Source organism: Marmota flaviventris, chromosome 18, assembly GCF_047511675.1.
Source record: "Marmota flaviventris isolate mMarFla1 chromosome 18, mMarFla1.hap1, whole genome shotgun sequence".
NCBI classification, from domain to species: Eukaryota; Metazoa; Chordata; class Mammalia; order Rodentia; family Sciuridae; genus Marmota; species Marmota flaviventris.
In genome coordinates, this window is record NC_092515.1 from 48241210 (window position 1) to 48260412 (window position 19203).

Here is a 19203-nt window from a genome sequence, read left to right on the forward strand (position 1 = left end):
CTTGGACAAAAAAATAACACTGAGATATTTTCTCTGGTGTTTAGGCCTCTGCTCTGTGCCCAGAGAGCTGTTCCCTCCAGATTGTCCCTTCCAGTCTCTCTGGATTCTCCCCAGGGGTAGTGGGAAGGTAGAAACAGCTGGAATAGTACAAAGATCAAACCTTGTTTATCTCCATGAAGTGTTTGAATTTTTTTAATCTTTTTCAATCTAGCAATTGGAGTAGTTTTCATAGAATAGAAGAATTACTTTGATAACAGAGGGAAGGGGATCTTGGACCAGAATGAAGGTGCCACAGTTAGGTACTGTAGGGATTTTCACTTCAGTGCCACGCCTGGCCTGGGAGCTGCTATTCATCAAATACAGGCTGGTAAGACATAGTTTCTTGGAATGTGATATGTGTCCTCTTTCCCTCCCTCCCCTTCCTTCCTTCTCTCTCTCAATTAATGTTTATTTATGTATGTAAATGCACATTATCATGTATTATATGAATTCATTCTTTTGGAGGAGTGCACACTACAGGAATGGCTAAATGAGTCTTGAACACTCACTGTCTTGGTCCCCAAACTCGCCTCAGCCAATAGATTGCATTAACATTTTAGAAGATTCATAGACTAGACTACATCAAGTGAAGAATCAGGGGTAGAACATTTTGGTCTTGGATGACCTCAATTTCACAGATAGTTTTTTTTTTTTTGGTACTAGGGGATTAAACCCATGGTATTTAATCACTGAGCCATATCCCCAGCCCTTTTTATTATTTTTTAAATTTTATTTTGAGACTGGGTCTTGCTAAGTTGCTTAGGGCCTTGCTAAGTTGCTGAGACTGGCTTTGAACTCATGATCCTCTTGCCTCAGCCTCCCAGGCTGCTGAAATTTCAGACATGTGCCACTGCACTGGCTCTTGCACCTGCATTTTTTTTTCTTTTTATATAGTATATATTTTATCGCACCTGTAGTATTTTTTAATGTGTGCATTTCTGTTAGCATTTGCAGGTACAGTGACTTTATACAAAGTTGTTGAAAAGTGCATGATCCTGTGGGGAAGGGATTTGGAATGTGTGTAATCTTTTACCTTTCTGTATTTTCTGGATTTCTTATTATAGGATATTGTTATTTTTTCAGTTAATTTTATTTATTGTGAAACAATATTGTATAGAATAAATGGGAGATGTTTTAAAAATCTTTAGGAAAATTTCAAACATAAGTTCAAGTAGAGATACCTGTGTATTGCACGGACCGTCCTGGATCTATTGCCCAGCTGTGATGATGATCACCGCATGCTCAGTTGCTTTTCATCTTAGGCCTCACTGTTTTGAGGAGTATTTGAAATAATACCTTAGACATCCACTGTCACTTGCTGGCACTTCCATATACTTCTGTAACTAAAAAGGAAATTGTAAAAAGAAAAACAAAACAAAACAACAACAACAATGAAAAACTGTATGCATTATGCAATTAAAGGGAATTGAAAAAAAAAATAAAACCTCTATTCCTTGTCTTACTCTTGAAAAAACAACTTTCCTCCTTGGTTCCTTTATTTCTTTGTCCTTGACCTACTTGTTTTTACATGGTTTGAATAACAGGTTCATCCTATAACATCATTTCTTTTAACTTAACATTGTAGTTTGAATAATTTCCCATGTTGTTTGTACTCTTTAAAATCGTTAATTCAAATCTTAATTGGGGCAAAAATATGTCATGCATCTAAAATTTGAATTTCTAAAAAAAGCTAGTTTTTAAAAAGGGGAATGTTTTAAAAGCAGAATTTTAACCATAAAAATAATTTTCCAGGAGAGCTTGTACATTTTGCTGTGTAAGAAACTTTTAAAAGGAGGTTTGTTCTTTGTAAGCCTGCCTCTACTATGTTTATAAACATGGCTTTGATCCTGGGCAACTGGGAGAGGTGGTTGTGGTTGCTGAGGTTCCCTGAGGGCAGAGATGAATGATCTGTGAAAGCTGGCTGGCCTGGGAATGGAGATTAATGGCGTGAGGAGGCCTGTCCCTCCCCTTGGGGCAGAGGGGTGCTAATGAGGAGGAAAGGTAGTTGAAGTGAACTCAAGGTTTAGTCTAAAGACTTACCTTTCCAAGATCTGTGTTTATTTCCCATAATTCACTTTTTAGAAATTTAAAATATGCTACAGCTTCACAAACAGGTTTAAGATGAAGCCTTTGATTCTGTCTTTCAGGGATCCTCAGATGGCTCTGGAGACTCTTTGTCTGTTATCTTATTGGATGGAGAAAGAGTCATTGCTGAAGTGTGGATGTCTGCATTTTTTTTTTTTTTTTAAAGTAAAGGAAAACTTGTATAGCTTTGTGGGCTTTTGCTCTTAACTTTCTGACCTTAAATCAAAAGAAACAAGGATGACCAGGATTGTTGGGCCTGTCTATACCAAAATGAGGATGTGGGGGCCTCATCTATGCTCATTCTGTCTTGCTGGAGGAGGGTATTGTCCATCTTCTTCTTATCAAGGGGCCAGCTCCCCCTCTGTGCTTGGGGCTGCCCACCTTGGACTCATTCCTGATTCCCACCTCCTACTTCTACAGGTATTCTTCTCTCTGTCTCTTGCAAGGTAATTTGACTGTTAAAAGTGACAGTTTCCTACCATTTTGTCCTCTTCCATGATCTCCCCCTCATCCACTCCTTCTCTCTGTATGACTACCGTGTGCAGATGACCCCAGATTTGATCTCTAACTTTGTCCTCTGTCTGAGCCCTGCTTCCATGTAGCTGATGACTCTCTTGGTACCTCTTTGTGGTTATATTAGAAGCATCTCAACGTGTCCAGCCAGTATCCAATTTGAAGTTATCACCTTCTCCTGAGGCTTAGTCCTCTTCCAGTATTCCATATTTCAAGGCACAGGCCCTCTATTTGTCCAGAAAGGTCAGTTTCAGAGCCAGGAGTTGTCTTTGAGAACCTCTGCCCCTCTTGCCCAGGCCCCCTTTCTAACTTCATTTCAGATCCTTCATTTCTGGTCTTTCCTTTGCTAACCTGCCTACCTTTCATCTCTCCCTGCATGCTTTCCCTGTCCCTCACATTTTCATCTGAGGCCTTCTTTCTGCTCTGTCTGTGCCCTTCGTTCCCTTCAGCTGTTTTCTACACTGCAGACAGAATGATTTTTGAAAATGTGAAGCAGATCTTATCAGGCCTTGATTAAAAACTCTTTAAGTTCCATAGGTTACTCTGAGGATAGAGAAAAATTCTTTAACATGGCTGTCCCGCGAGGCATTCCAGTATCTGACCACCGTTTAGCTGTCCTCATTCAGATCACACCCCATCCCAGCCCCACTCTCCTCTATTCAGTTTCCTGAATGCAGTCAGCTTATTGTGCCACAGGGCATTTCCTCTGTCTGGAATGGTCTTTCTGGCTGCCCCACCTGCAACCTGCTAGGTGTCTGCATGAAACTTCAGCTCACAGTCGTTGTACTTGGGTTCTTGGGGAATATATCCTGATGGACCAACCAGGCCAAGTGCCCAGCTGCTTGTGGGACCATATATTCTCTGCAGGAAACCTTTTCTCATAGTTGCAACTATACATATGTGAGATCATGTAGAGTTACTTGTGCTTCTTCTTCTGAATCATGAGATTCTAAAAAGCAAGGATCATGTCTCTTTTCTTTTTTGTGTACTGGAAATTTAACCCAGGGGCGTTACCATGTCGGTTTTTTTTCTCCATTATAATCCAGCTTCTAGCTGTGTCTGGTAGATAGTGGGTGCCTGATAAATGTTTCTCAAGTAAACGAACAAGAGAAGTCTAGAAATTGGCTTTGTAAAATGAAGATATTTTCTCTAGAAGAGTTACTGCAATCCTCAGTAGACCACAACTGTACATTAAACACAATAAAGGGTGGACTCTCAGTAGGAGCAGAAAGAAGAGGGTTTCAAGACCAAACTCTACACTCTTCCTTACCTGCTCTGTCCTAGGAAGACCCCACCAAGCAAGGCATGAGTGTCAGGGCCGGAGGGGATGTGGGCGAAGCAGAGTGATCCTTGTTATGCAACAAGAATGCCAGTGTTTACAAGCTTATTCCAGTTTGGTAGGAAAGACTTCACTTGTTAGGCTCTGGCTTTGCTTGGAAACCAGAGAGACCTCGTAAAGGTAAATCCTGGAAGCCTCGACTTCCTTTACTGCAAGGGGATGTGAAAGAGAAGTCTCTTTCAACCTGGGTAGACTCCAGCCTGTGTGTGTCTGAGTTATGGGGAACCAGGGAGTGGAAAGGAGACCATTTACTCTCTGCCCTTCTGGAATTTCCTCCGGTTCCGTTCCTGTGTGCACCAGTGTTTCTCAGTTATGTGTAGAATGAACACTGAGCTGTTAATGAATGCTCTGCTTATTTTCACTTTCTTTTGATGGGCCTATGGGATGAGGGCCGAGGGAAGCAGAAGGGAGGAGGCTGGTTCCACTGAGCAGCTCTATTAAGGCCAAATCAATCCCATCTTCATCAGGCTTCAGAGACTCTTAACCCTCAAATACTTTGTCTCCCCTAAGTGTATCCTACTTTTTTTAAAAAATATTTTTTTTTAGTTGTTGATGGACCTTCATTTATTTATTTGTATGTGGTGCTGAGAATTGAACTCAGTGCCTCCCACATGCTAGGCAAGTGCTCTGCCACTGAGCCCCAGCCCCACTCCCTGTATCCTACTTTTTTTTGCTAATGGAGATTGAACCAGGGGTGCTTAAAACCTTAAGGTCTTACTAAGTTCCTGAGGCTGAGTTTGCGCTCATGATCCTCCTGCCTCAGTCTCCCGAGTGGCTGGGATTATAGGTGAGTGTCACCACACTCCACCGTATCCTATTGTGTGTCATTTCATTTATCTCAAATTTCCAAGTTAGTCCTTACATTTGCATTCTGAGTTAGTAAAAAAAAAAAAAAAAAAAAAACAGTTTTTCTTCCTTTTTTTTTTTTTTTTGTACCAGGGATTGAAACCAGGGGTACTTAAACACTGCCCCAGATCCCCAGCCCTTTTTGATACTTTATTTAGAGACAAGGTCTTGATAAGTTGCTGAGGCTGACGTTGAACTTGCAATCCTTCTGCCTCAGCCTCCCAAGCCATTGGGATTATAGGTGTGTGCTATTGTGTCCTGCATAGGACCAGTATTTCCTTTTAAAAAATAAATAAGTGTATTAGGGTGTAGGGGTATAGCTCAGTGGTGGAGCCCTTGTCTAGCATGCATGTGGCCCTGGGCTTGATCCCCAGCACTACAAAACAAAAACAAACAAAAAAAGCCCTGTGAACATGCACATACATTTTGTTGGCATGAGAGTGGGGAGAGACTGTGATAATGATAAAAGCCCTTAAACTGGAAAGTTGTTTTATACACTACTGTGAAACTGGGCTGGGGTTGTGGCTCAGTAGTAGAGTGCTTGCCTAGCATGCACGAGGCACTGGGTTCAATTCTTAGAACCATGTAAATGTGAAATAAAGATATTGTGTCCACCTAAAACTAAAAAATAAATATTAAAAACAAAACAAAACAAAACAAAAAACCAACAAAAACCACTACTGTGAAACTGTCCAGGCAACAGTTCTGGATTTCATAATGGAATTGAATTATAGTAGCAGGGTTTGGCAGTTACAGTTTATGTAGTTCTTTTCTTTGTTGGAAGAAGGATGGCAACTTTCATGCCCTATTTATCTATATTTATTAGTACCATATGCAGACAACATGTTAAAAAGTCTAAGTCAAGAAAGGGAAAAAGTAACTTTCAGAAAAATATTACTCATCCTTGTTGCATGTACCAACTCTTTGCAGTAGGAAATTATTAACCTGAAGCCACTTGCAAATGTGAGGTTCTGAAGTGAGGGGAAAAAAGAGTAGGAGTAATTTTCCAAATATTTTCTACTTTTTTTGTTACCTTGTTTTTTTTTTTTTTTTTCTTTCTTTTCACTTTTTGTTTCTTTTCAGGACTGAGAACCAAACTCAGGGCCTTGAGTGTGCTAGGCAGGCACTCTGCTACTAAGCTACATCCCCAACCCTTATTTTCTACCTTTTCTGTATTTTAAGCCATCTATGTACCGTTGGATTTTTGTGAGCTTTCTAGTTAGCCTGACCTTGCTGTTGGTGTGTTGGGTGTGTGGGTCTGTGGGGAGGGCGTTATAAACAGAAAATGTGCAAATAGCAGAATCTTGTGGCCCCCTCACCCAGCTCAACAGCGGCTCTTGCCCAACTGGGTTAATTTTGTAAATCCCAGATATATTTCATCTAGGAATATTTCAGTATGTATCTCCAAATATAAGGACTCTTAAAAATCATGATCTGGGCTGGGGATGTGGCTCAAGCGGTAGCACGCTCGCCTGGCATGCGTGCGGCCCGGGTTCGATCCTCAGCACCACATACAAACAAAGATGTTGTGTGCGCCAAAAACTAAAAAATAAATGAATATTAAAAAAAAAAAAATCATGATCTTATGCTGGGATAGAGGATTTGCCTGGCACTGGGTTTGATCCCTAGCGCTGCAAAAAAATCCTAACCTTAATGCTAGTTTCATACCTTTAAAAAAATGGTAGTTATTTAATCTTGTCAACTATCTAGCCACGTTTTGTGTTTCTCCAGTTGTCTTTTGAAAGTTTCTTTTCTGTGATTGGTCCAATCTGCAGTTGGTTCAGGATCTAAACAAGATCACTGTCACTTATGTCTCTTTTACCCAAGGGTCCCCTTCCTCGTTTTACCCTTTGTAATTCATTGTTGAATAAACAGGACAGTTTCCCACACTCTGAATTTTTGCTGTTTGTGTCCCTGAAGTGTGGTTTAGTGTGCCCCTGGGTTGAGCCTCTGTGCTTCCGTAAACTCATGGTGGATTTAGAGACTTGATCTGTTCTTTGGTCTTCATCTTGGTGTGGTGTGCATTTCTACCAGGAGGCAGCTGGTGTCTGGTTGTTGCTTTTGATGTGCTGGCTAATCCAGGGTTCTCTGACATGGCTCTGAGATTACCCAGATTCTTTCTCCCAGCCTATTGCTGTCTGTCAGCCTCCATGAGGTAGCATCACAAGGTATTGGTAGTTGATTGGCATTTAGAACAGAAAGGTGCAGTGCTTAACTGAAGAATGTTTGCTGACTACTGAAGTTAGCGTGAGCCCAGGCCTTTGGCTTTCTTGGTGGAACTGCAGTCTCTTGCCAGCGGAATATTTTTATTACATATGTTCCATTTTGCCATAATCAAATCTGACTTCCTCCAACCATGCTCTCAGTTGGCCCTTTTTTGCAGTCCCTGCCTATAATTTGAAACTTTGATTCCCAGAGACTAGTGGGCTGTTGGGCCTACAGATGTGCTTGGTGGGGAATTGTGGGTCTCTGCTAACCTGTGCCAGAAAAGAAGGCAAAGCCAAGTTTTCTTAGACACTGTGTTCCTGGAATACACTGCCATTGCCTCAGTCCGGGCCGCCATTTGCTCTCGCCTTGACTACTGCAGTGCCCCGCTCTTGCCTGCTCCTGCCCTTGTTTCTCCCGTAGCCGGGGTGATTGTGCTTCAGAGGAGTCCTGTCACTTCCTTGTCCAGGCCCTCTTGGGGTGCCCCATCTCATGCACAGCAAACACAAAGGCTTATTCATGGGCTCAGTCACCGACTGCCCTGTTCCTCTTCCCTCTCTCTATTCCATGCACACTGGCCTCCCTGCTGTTTCTCAGACAGGCTAGGTATGCTCTCACTTGGGCCTTCAGGTTTGCTTTTCTCTCTGCCTGGGATGTTCTTCCTGTAGATGTCTACATTCCTTCCCATGTCCTGCTTTAAGTCTTAGCTCCATTGCTACCTTCCTGTGAGACTTTTCCACTTGAAATCGTCTCCCCCAGCACTCTCCATCCCCTTTTCCTGCTTCATTTTTTTTTTTTCCTACTGCACTTGCCATCTTCTGGCAGATTATGGTTCGTTCCCTCCCTCCCTCCCTTCATCCCTCCCTTCCTTCCCCCCCCCTTCCTCCCTTCCTTCCCCCCCCTCCCTCCCTTCCTCCCTTCCTTCCCCCCCCTCCCTCCCTTCCCCCCCTCCCTCCCTTCCTCCCTTCCTTCCCCCCCCCTCCCTTCCTCCCTTCCTCCCCCCCTCCCTCCCTTCCCCCCTTCCTCCCCCCCCTCCCTCCCTTCCTCCCTTCCTTCCCTCTCTGGGGATTGAACCCAGGGCCTCACACATTCTAGGCAAGTGCTCTACCACTGGGCTACATCCTTTTTAGTTTATTTTGAGACAGAGTCTTGCTAAGTTGCACAGGCTTGGGCTTGAACTCATGATTCTTCTGCCTCAGCCTTAGTTGGGATTATGGGTGTGAGCCAGTGCACACCGGTTGCTTTTTTTTTTTTTTTTTTTAATTGCTTATTGTCTGTTTGCTCCCAGTTAGATTATACAAACTCCAGGAACACAAATTTTAGTCTGTCTTGTTCTGTTGAATCACAGTGACTATAGAATAGCAGTACTAATGTGAACTGCTAGAATTCAGATGAAGCGGGACCTGCCAAGGTTGAGAGTAGTCGGTGAGCTTTGTGCTAACTCCAAGTCTAGTTGTGGAAATCGCCCCACTCTACCCACTCTTTCATGGATGGATCCCCCCATCCCCACCCCAGTGCTTGGGTGTCCTGGTCTTGTCTGCCCCCACCCTCGCTTCTCCTGCAGCTAGAGTGATTGTGCTACAGTAGGATTCATGTCATTCCCGGAAATGGAGCCCAGGGCCTCATTCATGCTGAGCACTCACTCTACCACTGAGAAACACCCCCAGCCCCACCGGTTTCTTGATTCTTGAGTAATACCCTCTAAAGGTAATAGAAACAAGTACTGGAAGTAAAAGGGCCTTTGTAGAGTTGTCAGTGGCCCAGAGGTGAGGTGGTGGGAGACGGCTATTTATAACTAAGATTCCAGGATATGTTTTCCAGTCACACTTAGCCTTTCAGCCTGCTTGTACGCTCCAGTCTGTCACTCAATTAGCTAATGGTTTCTTTAGTCCCATTATGCATTGTAGGGCTCCCCTGGCTCCGGCTTTTTTTAAAAATTATTTTAATTTTTTTTTAAGAAAATAATAGGATATTCTGTTCTTAGTGGTTTAATTTTTAAAATATTCTTGCCAATTTAAAAAAAAAGTTCTTCTTTCCAACCCTTTATTATAAAATTTGCAAACATGCAGAGATTTCAAAGAGTGATACAATGACCATCCAAATGCCCTCCACCTAGATCCTACAGTTGACATTTTACCACATCTCGTACTGGTATGTGTGAGTGTGGGGCTGTATGCATTTTTCCCTGTGAACCATTTGAAGATAAATTGAAAATTCCATGACACTTCACTTCTAATATTTTCAGCCTATTCTCTTGGAGAATAAGTGTGGTATCCTCGTAATCCACTTGGCATCTCCCAAGAATAAGGATGTTCTTATCTAAAATCATAGAGTTACTGTCAAACCTAAGAAAAGTAATAGTAACTTCAGGAACCATCTAATAATATCTAGTCTGTTTGCAAATTTATTTAATTATCCAAAGAATTTTTTTTAAACTAAGGTTTAATACAAATTCATAAATAGTATTTGTTGGTTTTCTTTCTTTCTTTTTGTTATAAGTTTGTTTTAGTTGTTGGTGAAACTTTATTTTGTTCATTTAAAGAGTCCAAAAGAGTTATCTGACAGATGTCCCATATTCTGGATTTGTCTGGTTGTCTTGTGGTATCATTCAAACTGTTTCTCTAACCTTAGTTCATGTGAACTGGAAAGTAGGTTTAGAGGCTTGATTAGATTCAGGTTAAATGCTTTTAGTAAGAGAACTTAAAAGTGACCTTGTGTACTTCATACTGAATCCCCTCAGGAAACCTGTGGCATCAAGGTTTTTTGGTGACACTAAACTTGATCACCTGCTTATGATATGACCAGAGGGCTCTCTTTGTAGTATAATAGTGGAGGATTATGTTCTCAAAAACTTAATTAAAAGGAAAACACATGTGCTCTTGCATGCACGTGCTTGTGCACGCACGTGCACACACACACACACACACACACAGAGAAACAAAAAACAAAACCCCACTTCTCTCACCGGCTGATTTGGAAGGTAAAATGTGTCTTAAAGTGCTATAAAGTAACTTCTGAGCCTGTAAGAATATGACTCTGCTGAAGACATTAGTGGATAAACTTAATAGAAGAGCTGGATTGGAACTTTAAGATGAGACCATGGAGAGAAAAATTCAAGTTACATCTGTGATTTTAGAGAACCATGGCAGTGTGATCATCATGGAGGGCAGAATTAGTAGCTTAGGCCTTTTGTTCCTCTACCTTTCCATTAAACATTATCATCCCTCCAGGAAGGAGGATAACATGCCCATATTCCATTTACAAATTGATAGGCTTTGGGATGTCAGGGGGAGAATCCAGGAAGCCTTTCTAGAATGTTTATATCAACACAGTTCCAACAGTGGTGCTGTTGAATCCAAAAGGCTGAGTGTCTTTGGGAGGTGTTCTAGGAATAAGACAAGACAGTTTGTCCTTTGGTAGTTATGTGGCTTACCTTGGAAGATTTTGTGGAGTTTGTTGTTATAACCTAATAAAGTCTGAGAAAGGGCTAGAGTGACCATACAAGGAATGCTAAGTTAGACCAAAGGAAATCAAATGATGAGGATGGCAGCATATTAGCAGATTACCAGGTGCTGCTAAGTTCTCGACCTGTGTCTTCTACAGAAGGTGCAGGCAGGGAAATCAATGCTCAAGTTGAGTACTTTGCTAATTGCTACTGAGTTCTTTAGTGGTAGCTAGCACTGAGACTGGAACCATGGGGCCTGACTGAGCCTACCCACTCAGCGCTCTTGCTATGTTGCTAGAGACTTAGGTGCTGGGTTGTGCCTGGGGATAGGAGTGGGGAGACACTCCCTGACTTTAATAAATAAATAAACACACACATACTTACCATTGCATAGTTTCAGTGATTCAGGATTTGGCAGCAACTCAGCAGTGTGGCCTGGCCTGGGATCTTGCACACCAAATTGCAGTGACATGTGGACTGAGCTGCAGTCACCCGAGGGCTCGCCTGGGGCCTTAAGCTCCTCAGCCAAGATGGTGCACTCACATTCATGAAGTGGGGCTGGTGGTGAAAGCCTCTCTTTGACTCTAGAAAGAACTGGTTTCTAAGGTACAAGTGTTATTTTATAGAAACATTTAGAACTTACCAGGCCCGTGGCCCAAACTGTCTGAAAATAGCACATGCAAAGAAGAATTGGAGAGATCAGTAGAGGAAAGAGAGATGAAGGGATGGTAGGAAATATTAGGAAAGCCCAGAGCCTGCAAGGTAACTGATTCCTATATTCTGTAAGAGATCCTTGAATTGATTCAGACTTTTCTGCTAAGTTCTTAAGGTAATGTCTGTTTTTTTAGAATTGAAACTGACTTTTTGTTCTATTATTTCTTGGTGGGGGTTGTTTATCCTTGGAAAGTGCTCAAATTCACCTTTGTGTTTGTAGAAACACTTACTTAGACACACTGAGCCTTGTTCTGGAAAACACGTAAGTTAGATTGTAATAGTACAGTATCAACTAGGAAATGAAAGGAAGTGGTGGATTGGGTGCAAGGAGGAAGGTTCCAGGGTGTGGCACTTTCTTCCATCGGTTTAGTAAAGCGTGGGCAGGAGTGGTGGGGCTGCAGGCCCATGGAGAGCTGAAGCTGCTGCTTTTGGAGGTTACAGCTCCTGACCGGATTCCACTGAACAGAACTGAAGTGTTCAGTGTGGACAGAATATTTATCTGGATGGAAGCTTTTCAGTGTGCCAGGCCTGGTGGTATGGCTTTAGGGGTGTGTGCAGTAATTTCTAGTCCCCCTAGGGTTAGTGCTTCTGCTGCTTCTTTTTGTTCCATTTTTCTGCCGTGATTACCCATCTTTTTTATTTGCCCCCAGGACTGATTCTGCCTAGTAGCCTAGGGGCTGGGTGACCAAACTGCTTCTTACCTGGTCTCATAGTTGGCTGGTCTCTCTCTCTTCATAGGATTGATGACACTGACTTGTCTGTATTGAGCTTTTATTGTTTTAAAAATGTCCTCTATATTCCAAATGTTATTTTGTTTGTTTGTTTGGATTTTGAAACAGGTTTTACTGTGTTGCTGAGGCTGGCCTTGAATTTGCAATCCTCCTTTATCAGCCTCCTGATTAGCTGGGATTACAGGCATGCATCATCATGCCCAGCAGGATTAAAAATTTTAGAAACATTTGGGGCTGGGGGTGTAGCCTAGTGATTGAGCATGTGCTTAGCATACATGAGGCCTAGGATTGCTCCCCATCACCAATAAAACAGAACAAAACAAGACCATCTTTTATCACAAAAGAGAAAAGAATAAGCCTCTAAAGAGGTCTCTTGCTGAAGTTTCCTTAGGGTCTGGCCTGTTTCTCTTCCCTTCGTTCTTCTATGGGTAGTGGGATGCTCTTTGCAATCAGTTTCCTCCTTAGCAGGCCATCAATATCCCTACTCTCTCCTCACAGTCCTGCAACTATATGCAAACAAATCAGTCATGTAGAAATTGTGTAGTTAACCTAGTGATAGAAAATGTTTAGGAAAAAAAAAGAAAACTGTTTCCCCTCCAGCTTAATGGAACCACGATTACCATAGGCAGGTTTCTTCCCGCTCTTTATTTTTCCTTCCACAAGATAGATTTGAAGACGAGGGAAAACGTTGCTAGGGAAGCCAGAGTAGGCCAAGTGGAAGGTTCTGATACACAGAATCATAACTCAGGGTGCACTTGATTTAGTCCATCCATGTTGCATTTTGTACCCAACAGTGGAGAACACGCAGCTGACGCTGAACCTGCAGACGGAGAACAAAGGCAGTGTTGTCTCAGGCGGAGAGCTGACAATTTTCCTGGACGGGCCAACTGTTGATTTGGGAAATGTGCCTAATGGCAGTGCCGTGACAGACGGTGAGTGCCGCCCTGCTCCCCAGGGCTGTGCCGGGACAGGGCGGGCCGGGCAGGGGGCAGGAGATGCTGAGAGCTGGGTTCACCACTAGACGTCTTGGTTTGGGAACTGCTTAACCAGTCCTGGCTCACAGCTGGCCCAGACTCTTCATAGCCTCTCAGTTCAAAATCACGACATGATTTTTCAAGGACTGCTTTCTGATCAAGGACCAAAATAAATGTCACATCTTTGTGTTATTGTTTGGATTGAGAGCAGAGAAAAACATCTTTTAATTCCACATGGACTTTGGAAAATAAAACATCTTTAGCAAAAGTGAGTTTGGTCCATTTTTCTTCTCCCAAATACTGTTAAATCCCTGGAGACGTTGAGGGTGTTTTTATGAGATGGTGTTAGCTGGGGAGGGGACTGTGTGCCCTGTAGAGATGCACACTAGCAAAAGACAGGCCAGCATAGGAAAACTGGAGAGCGTTCCCCCCCACCCGTCCTGAATGTTGGTAGTTTATTTCTTTTTCTCTAATCTGAAATTGGTCACCTTTGGATCTAGCAGGAAATTATTTAATGAAGTCTGAGGCCTGATATGGGTTGAATTTCTCCATAATTTTTCTCAATAAATCTTTTGTTAGATGTGACGTAACTGTGGTATTTTTAAGGGCCCCAGAGAGGTGTTCTGTACCTTTAAAGGGGTGAAATTTGAATTCTAATTCAAGGGCCATTAGACGAATCTCAGTGGTTGGCTGGACCTTGGCTGCTGGCAAGAATTCCTCCACTGGGCTGAGCAGTACTTTGGGCACTTTTGGTGCATGGAGAAAAAACCATGTATCAGTCACTTCTTTAACACAGAAATACATAATTGAGCCCTGATGTATACTACGTCTTAGTCCAGGTGCTAGCCAGATGGTAATGGGCAAAATTCATATTATTTCCACTCTTTGAAGTTTATAGTCTACTTGTTTGGGACAGGACTTTTTTGGGAAGTTAGATGTGAAATGAATAAATATGTAAATAATTACCTGTCAGAAGCCGTGGACAAGAAGGCACAGAGTAGTATGAGATTCCTCTGCTCTGGGAGATCTCGTCTAAGCTGGGGGATCAGGGAAGTTTCCTTGAGGAAGTTGAAATCCAAAAGATGAGAAGCTTAGACAGACCAAGCTGGGGGCATGGGGAAGGGGCATGGGGAAAATGCATGGCTGCACCTGTGATGGGAACAGAGGTGCCAGGGTGACTGGACCTGAGAAGCACGGAGGGTGGTGGAGGTGAGGCTGGAGAGGCAGGTCCACTCAGGTCATGCAGCCTAGAGCCCATGGTAGGGGTGTTGAACCCCCTTCCGAGAAGCAGAAAGCTCCTGAAGGGCTTTCATTAGAAGAGTGTCATGGTCTGATTCAGCTTTAAAAATTCTCTGGTTGCACTATGGAGAAACGTCCCCATTGTTTGCCCCCACTTTGCATGGTTACCATCTGTTCTCTGTCACGCTTGTGAAGTTGAAATTCACTTAATTTAGAAGGCATCTGCCTGTTATTACCTTGGGTGTTCTTGAATGTTTTGGAGAAGAAAAGGTGTTTCTGTTCCATGTGGCAGATAAGATCTCACATAATTGTCCCTATTCTTTCTTGTGCCAGTGGCTACAACAGGCACCATGTCCATGTTCCATCATGTGGGTGACTAATACAGGGGAGTTCTGTGCCTGGTAGCCAACTTTCAAACGGGTTGAGCTTCTCAATGTTGCCATCCTTTTCTTTGATTGATCCCCTTTCTAGGATCACAGCCACCTTCAAGAGAATCCAGTGGGACAACTGTAGCTTCAGAGAACCGGCACCAACCCCCCAGCACAAACTGCTTTGGAGGGAGATCCCGGTAAGACCCCCCTTGTTGATGAGAAGAGAGTTGGACAGATGCCTGAAGCTATTGAAGAAACACTGGGAAGTTGCAAGAAACAATTTATGTTAGAAACTACTGGAAATTTTCAGATATCTTATACCTGATTTGCTATGATAAAGAGATCCAGAGGGGAGTAGAGACCTCAGGATTCTTCGAAGGTTCATTGGTTCCTTGGCAAAGATTGGGGTTAACTAAATTGGTTGTTGGGATGAAAGATTTTTTTTTTTTTGTGGTCCTGGGTGCTTTACCACTGAGCTATATCCCCAGTCCTTTTTATTTTTCACTTTGAAATAGGGTTTGTTAAATTGTGATCCTTCTCCCTCAGCCTCCCAGGTCACTGGGGTTATAGGTGTGTGTCATTGTGCCAGGCTGAAAGAACCTGTTGAACAGAGAACTTGATTGTTTTTTTATACATCAGGGGCCATGGTGAACCTAGTTGTCCTTCTAGCATACGTATAAAAGTACTTGGAACATGGTCTTTGGCTGTGAAATTTTCTGATCAAGCATTTCTCTTTTTGGGGGGTGGCCAGTGGATTTTTGTTTGGGGGCAGATAGCGGGGACTGAACCAAGGGGCACATGACCACTGAGCTGCATCCCCAGCTCTTTTTAGAGACAGGATCTTGCTGAGTTGCTTAGTGCTTCACTTGAGTTCTTGATCCTCTTGTCTCAACCTCCTGGGCTGCTGGGATTGTAGGCGTGTGCCACTGTGCCTGGCCAGTGGACCCTTTTGAGTGTTGGTTAAAACCTTGTGTACTTAAGAGTCTGTGTTATATAATAATTGCTATGCATATCACAAATTATGTAATTTCTTTGAATGGAATTCCCACCTTTACTTGAATTAATGGTGCAAAACTCATTTCCATGGCAACCTAATTTTTAGGTAGGAGAATAGCTTTAAGTGTACTAGAGAGCCGCAGAAGCGGGTTGGGCCCTGTGCTTGTTTGTTTATAACAATGCACAAAATCCCCAGACATTCAAGGGAAGTTTAAAGAAAAGAATAATCATATGAATATAGTTTGTAAATTTTATTATCTACTAAGAGTGGGTGAATAACTGATAATTTTTTTTTTCCAAATACATCCCAGAGAATGGGAATAATGATTTGAAAAATGGAGTTTAATTTCAGCCAACACCAATGGCATCTTTAAAAAAAAAAAAAAAAAAAAAAAATATATATATATATATATATATATATATATATATATATATATATATATTTAGTTGTAGATGGACACAATACCTTTATTTTAATTAGTTAATTAATTAATTAATTTTTATGTGATGCTGAGGATCGAACCCAGTGCCTCACACATGTGAGGCAAGTGCTGTACCACTGAGCTACAGCCCTAGCCCCTACCAATGGTATCTTGACATATTCCTCCGAGGACAGCAATGAACTTCTCCAGAGTGGTGGTTTTGTGGGTTTATGAAGGTGTGGTAACTGGAAAGTGTCTGGGTGGGATGGGCAGGAGAGGATCTTTTGTCTGTAACATCATTGGAAGCTGAAGGGCCATTCCCTGTTGTCATTTCTCCAAGTCTCTGCAAAGGTGTTACATAACACTCTGAAGACCATTCTCACTTTCCATGACTTGCTAGATGGCTTACAAGGTGGAAAAATTAGTCAGGTCTTACAGGATTAGGATTGGCAATATGATTGCAAATCTTGTGTCAGCAAAGGAATGATCCAGAACTGTTATTGCCTTGGTGTTCTTGAACATCTCGGAGAAGAGAAGTTGTTCCTGTTCCATGACGCAGATGAGATCTCACATGATTGTCTCCTCAGTGGTGGCCAGCTGGGGCAAGGAACGCTCTAGAATTTCTCTTCCCGAGTGATGCCATTTTAGCTTCGGTACTTAGTGACCTCTGCTTGGTTTTTTAGTTGGACTTGGAAAGTTTGTGTCAAACACACTGATGTTAATTTTGCCTCTGGGAGGCAGAGTCTAGCTCTTAACAAGTTTAGACTCTCAATTGTCAACCTGTTTGCTAGTCTCTGAATTTCTCTAGTTTATCAACCTTGAAATTCATAGATCCTGATAACCCTTCTTTGCACTGAGGATTGTTGCCTGTTAAAACAGCAGCCAGAGTTCAATGGATGGGATGCACTTGTGCCCATACTGCATGGTAGACGTTATTGGTGGTTAATGTCCAGTGAATTATTGGTGGGCCAGGGACTTCTGGAGAGCTTAGGTGGCATGGGAGTCTTCCTCAGTTGGCTGAGCTGTTGCAGCACTTTAGTGGACCCAGTCTGAATTTTTCACGTCTCTGACATCTAAATGTTTAGTCTGTATTCATATAGAGCCTGCTGCCATTCAGCAGCAAACATTTTTTGGAAATATGACCCAAAGGCAGTATCTTCTGCATGTGTAAGGTCACTGTGCACATATGCTTACTTCTGCAGTTAATAGAGTAGTCTGCTGGTCAAGAGTATAGGGCTTTGGAACCCAAAAGTGTAGATCAAATCCTGGCCTGTTATTTACTTGCTGTATGGTATTGGAGAAATCACTAAACTTCTCAGAGCCTTAGTTTTTTTTTTTTTTTTTTTTTGACATGTGAAAAGGGGATATCACCTGCCTCCCAGGGTTATTGTTGGAATCAGCTGAGATGAGGTGTGTCTTTCTAAGGGCCTCCACCCCCAGGAGCCCTTGATGAAGGTGGCTTTGGTTTTTCTTTGCACCTGGAGGCTATTGCGTGCAAACCCCCCAAACCTGAGAAGTGAGGCATTGTCAGTGAATTTATCAAGGGCGGAGGGTGGGAGGTGGCGAGTTGAACCTTTGAGATTCAAGGGCAGTACTCTGCTTTCTTACTTCTCTGGGGCAGGGAGAATGATGGGCTTTTGCCTGCTGCTTCATAGACTAAATATTTAGCTTTCACTGTCTGAAGGGTAGGCTTTTCTTGGACTTGGTTCTGTGCACCATGATCAAGCAAAGGTGCTCTGACGTGTCCATGAAGGTGAGGACTGCAGTGTCAAAGCAGCCTCTCCTTTCCTCTCTGTCCTTTGTAGAGCTATGGAACTGGGACTGTGGAGGGTTTGCTCTGAGGGATTCAGCTACCAAACTTACTTGGCAGAGCTATCATCTGCTTGCTGAGCCAAATCTCAAAACTCCCTGGGATCTTACTTTTTTTTTGGGTGCTGGGGATTGAACCCAGGGCCTTGTGCATGCAAGGCAAGCACTCTACCAGCTGAACTATATCTCTAGTCTGGTATCTTACTCTTGAAGAACAATCGGGTGAAGCATCTCTAATTGTCTACCATCTGGTCTGCCACATGGAAGCCAGCATGGCATTATAGCACAATTCATATGACATAAATTTGTTTGCAACCAGATAGTGGGTCTGGTTGAATTAATAAGATTTAATAAACAGTTAATATAACTTGTATGCTTCTACTGTGGAATATTTTCCCATAGTAAATGTGGTTGAAAGTCAGTTAGGTCAACATGGTAGAATCTCAGAAAAATGTGAACACGAGAACTAGATCACAGGAAAAAAAGATTGTGTAATGCCATTTATATGAAATTAAAAAATGCTAAACTAAACAATACATTTATTCTGGATTCCTTCATAGGTGGTAAAAGTATAAAAAATGGATGGGGAAGCTGGCATGTGGTAGTTCCAGCTGTTCAGGCTTGAGCTCAGGAGTTTGAGGCCAGTCTGGGCAACATAGCGAGACCCCATCTCAAACAAAACACAGAGCGGATCAAAGAATGGATAGGAATAATTCACCCTGCATTCAGGAGAATGATTATCTTGGTGGTGAGGAAATGGGAATGAGGAAAAGCACATAGAGCAAGTTTCTAGGGCCACGTCATTTCTTAGCCTGGGTGGATCTCACATGATCATTTTCTTCTTCTTTAAAAATATATATTTTATATATTCCTGTGTTCACATGTTATATTTCTGATAAAAAAATAAAAGCATTACCTACCAATCTAAGGAAGCTGAACAGCAGTGATGGAGAAATTGTCATTTGCCCTTGAAGAGACAGATTTCAGGCCTTTGGGTTTCTCTAGGTTCAATAATAGCCACCTATTTTTATTCTACCCGGTATAATATATATATATGTGTATATATATATATATATATATATATATATATATATATATATATATATATATATTTATTCATTCTAAATCGATACTTCACGTTGGCCTCTGAGCCACACTTTTGCCACTTAGGAATCTTAGATCTGAGAATTTTGGGGGGAACTTGAAGGAATGGGTTCAGAGATAAGCTGGTGTCCCGGTCCTGTATCACAACAGCACCGAGCTTGGTGTCCCGAGGGGGCTGGTTTGATGCTCTTCAGTATTTGACTGGAGTGAGGACAGCTTTGTGTTGAACCCCAGGATTATGCCTGTTAATGTGCCATCCTGTGCGGCATCCTTCTCCAGTGTTCCTCACCCTAGGGTCACGGTGGCTATGCCTCGTACATTTTGAAGCCCCTAGAACAGTGTGTGCGGGTTGGCGCTGGGAGTACCTCCAG

General features: G+C 42.5%; 1 protein-coding gene across 2 annotated transcripts in view; it reads left to right on the forward strand.

The window, feature by feature from the left end:
- Window positions 1-19203, forward strand: part of Wwp2 (WW domain containing E3 ubiquitin protein ligase 2) — a 131209-nt gene that overhangs the window by 41988 nt on the left and 70018 nt on the right. For both annotated transcript variants that reach the window (XM_071604906.1, XM_071604905.1), the window contains 2 exons: window positions 12712-12849; window positions 14602-14698. In XM_071604906.1, coding sequence (XP_071461007.1) covers window positions 12712-12849; window positions 14602-14698 — 235 coding nt within the window. The remainder of the gene's footprint in view (window positions 1-12711; window positions 12850-14601; window positions 14699-19203) is intronic.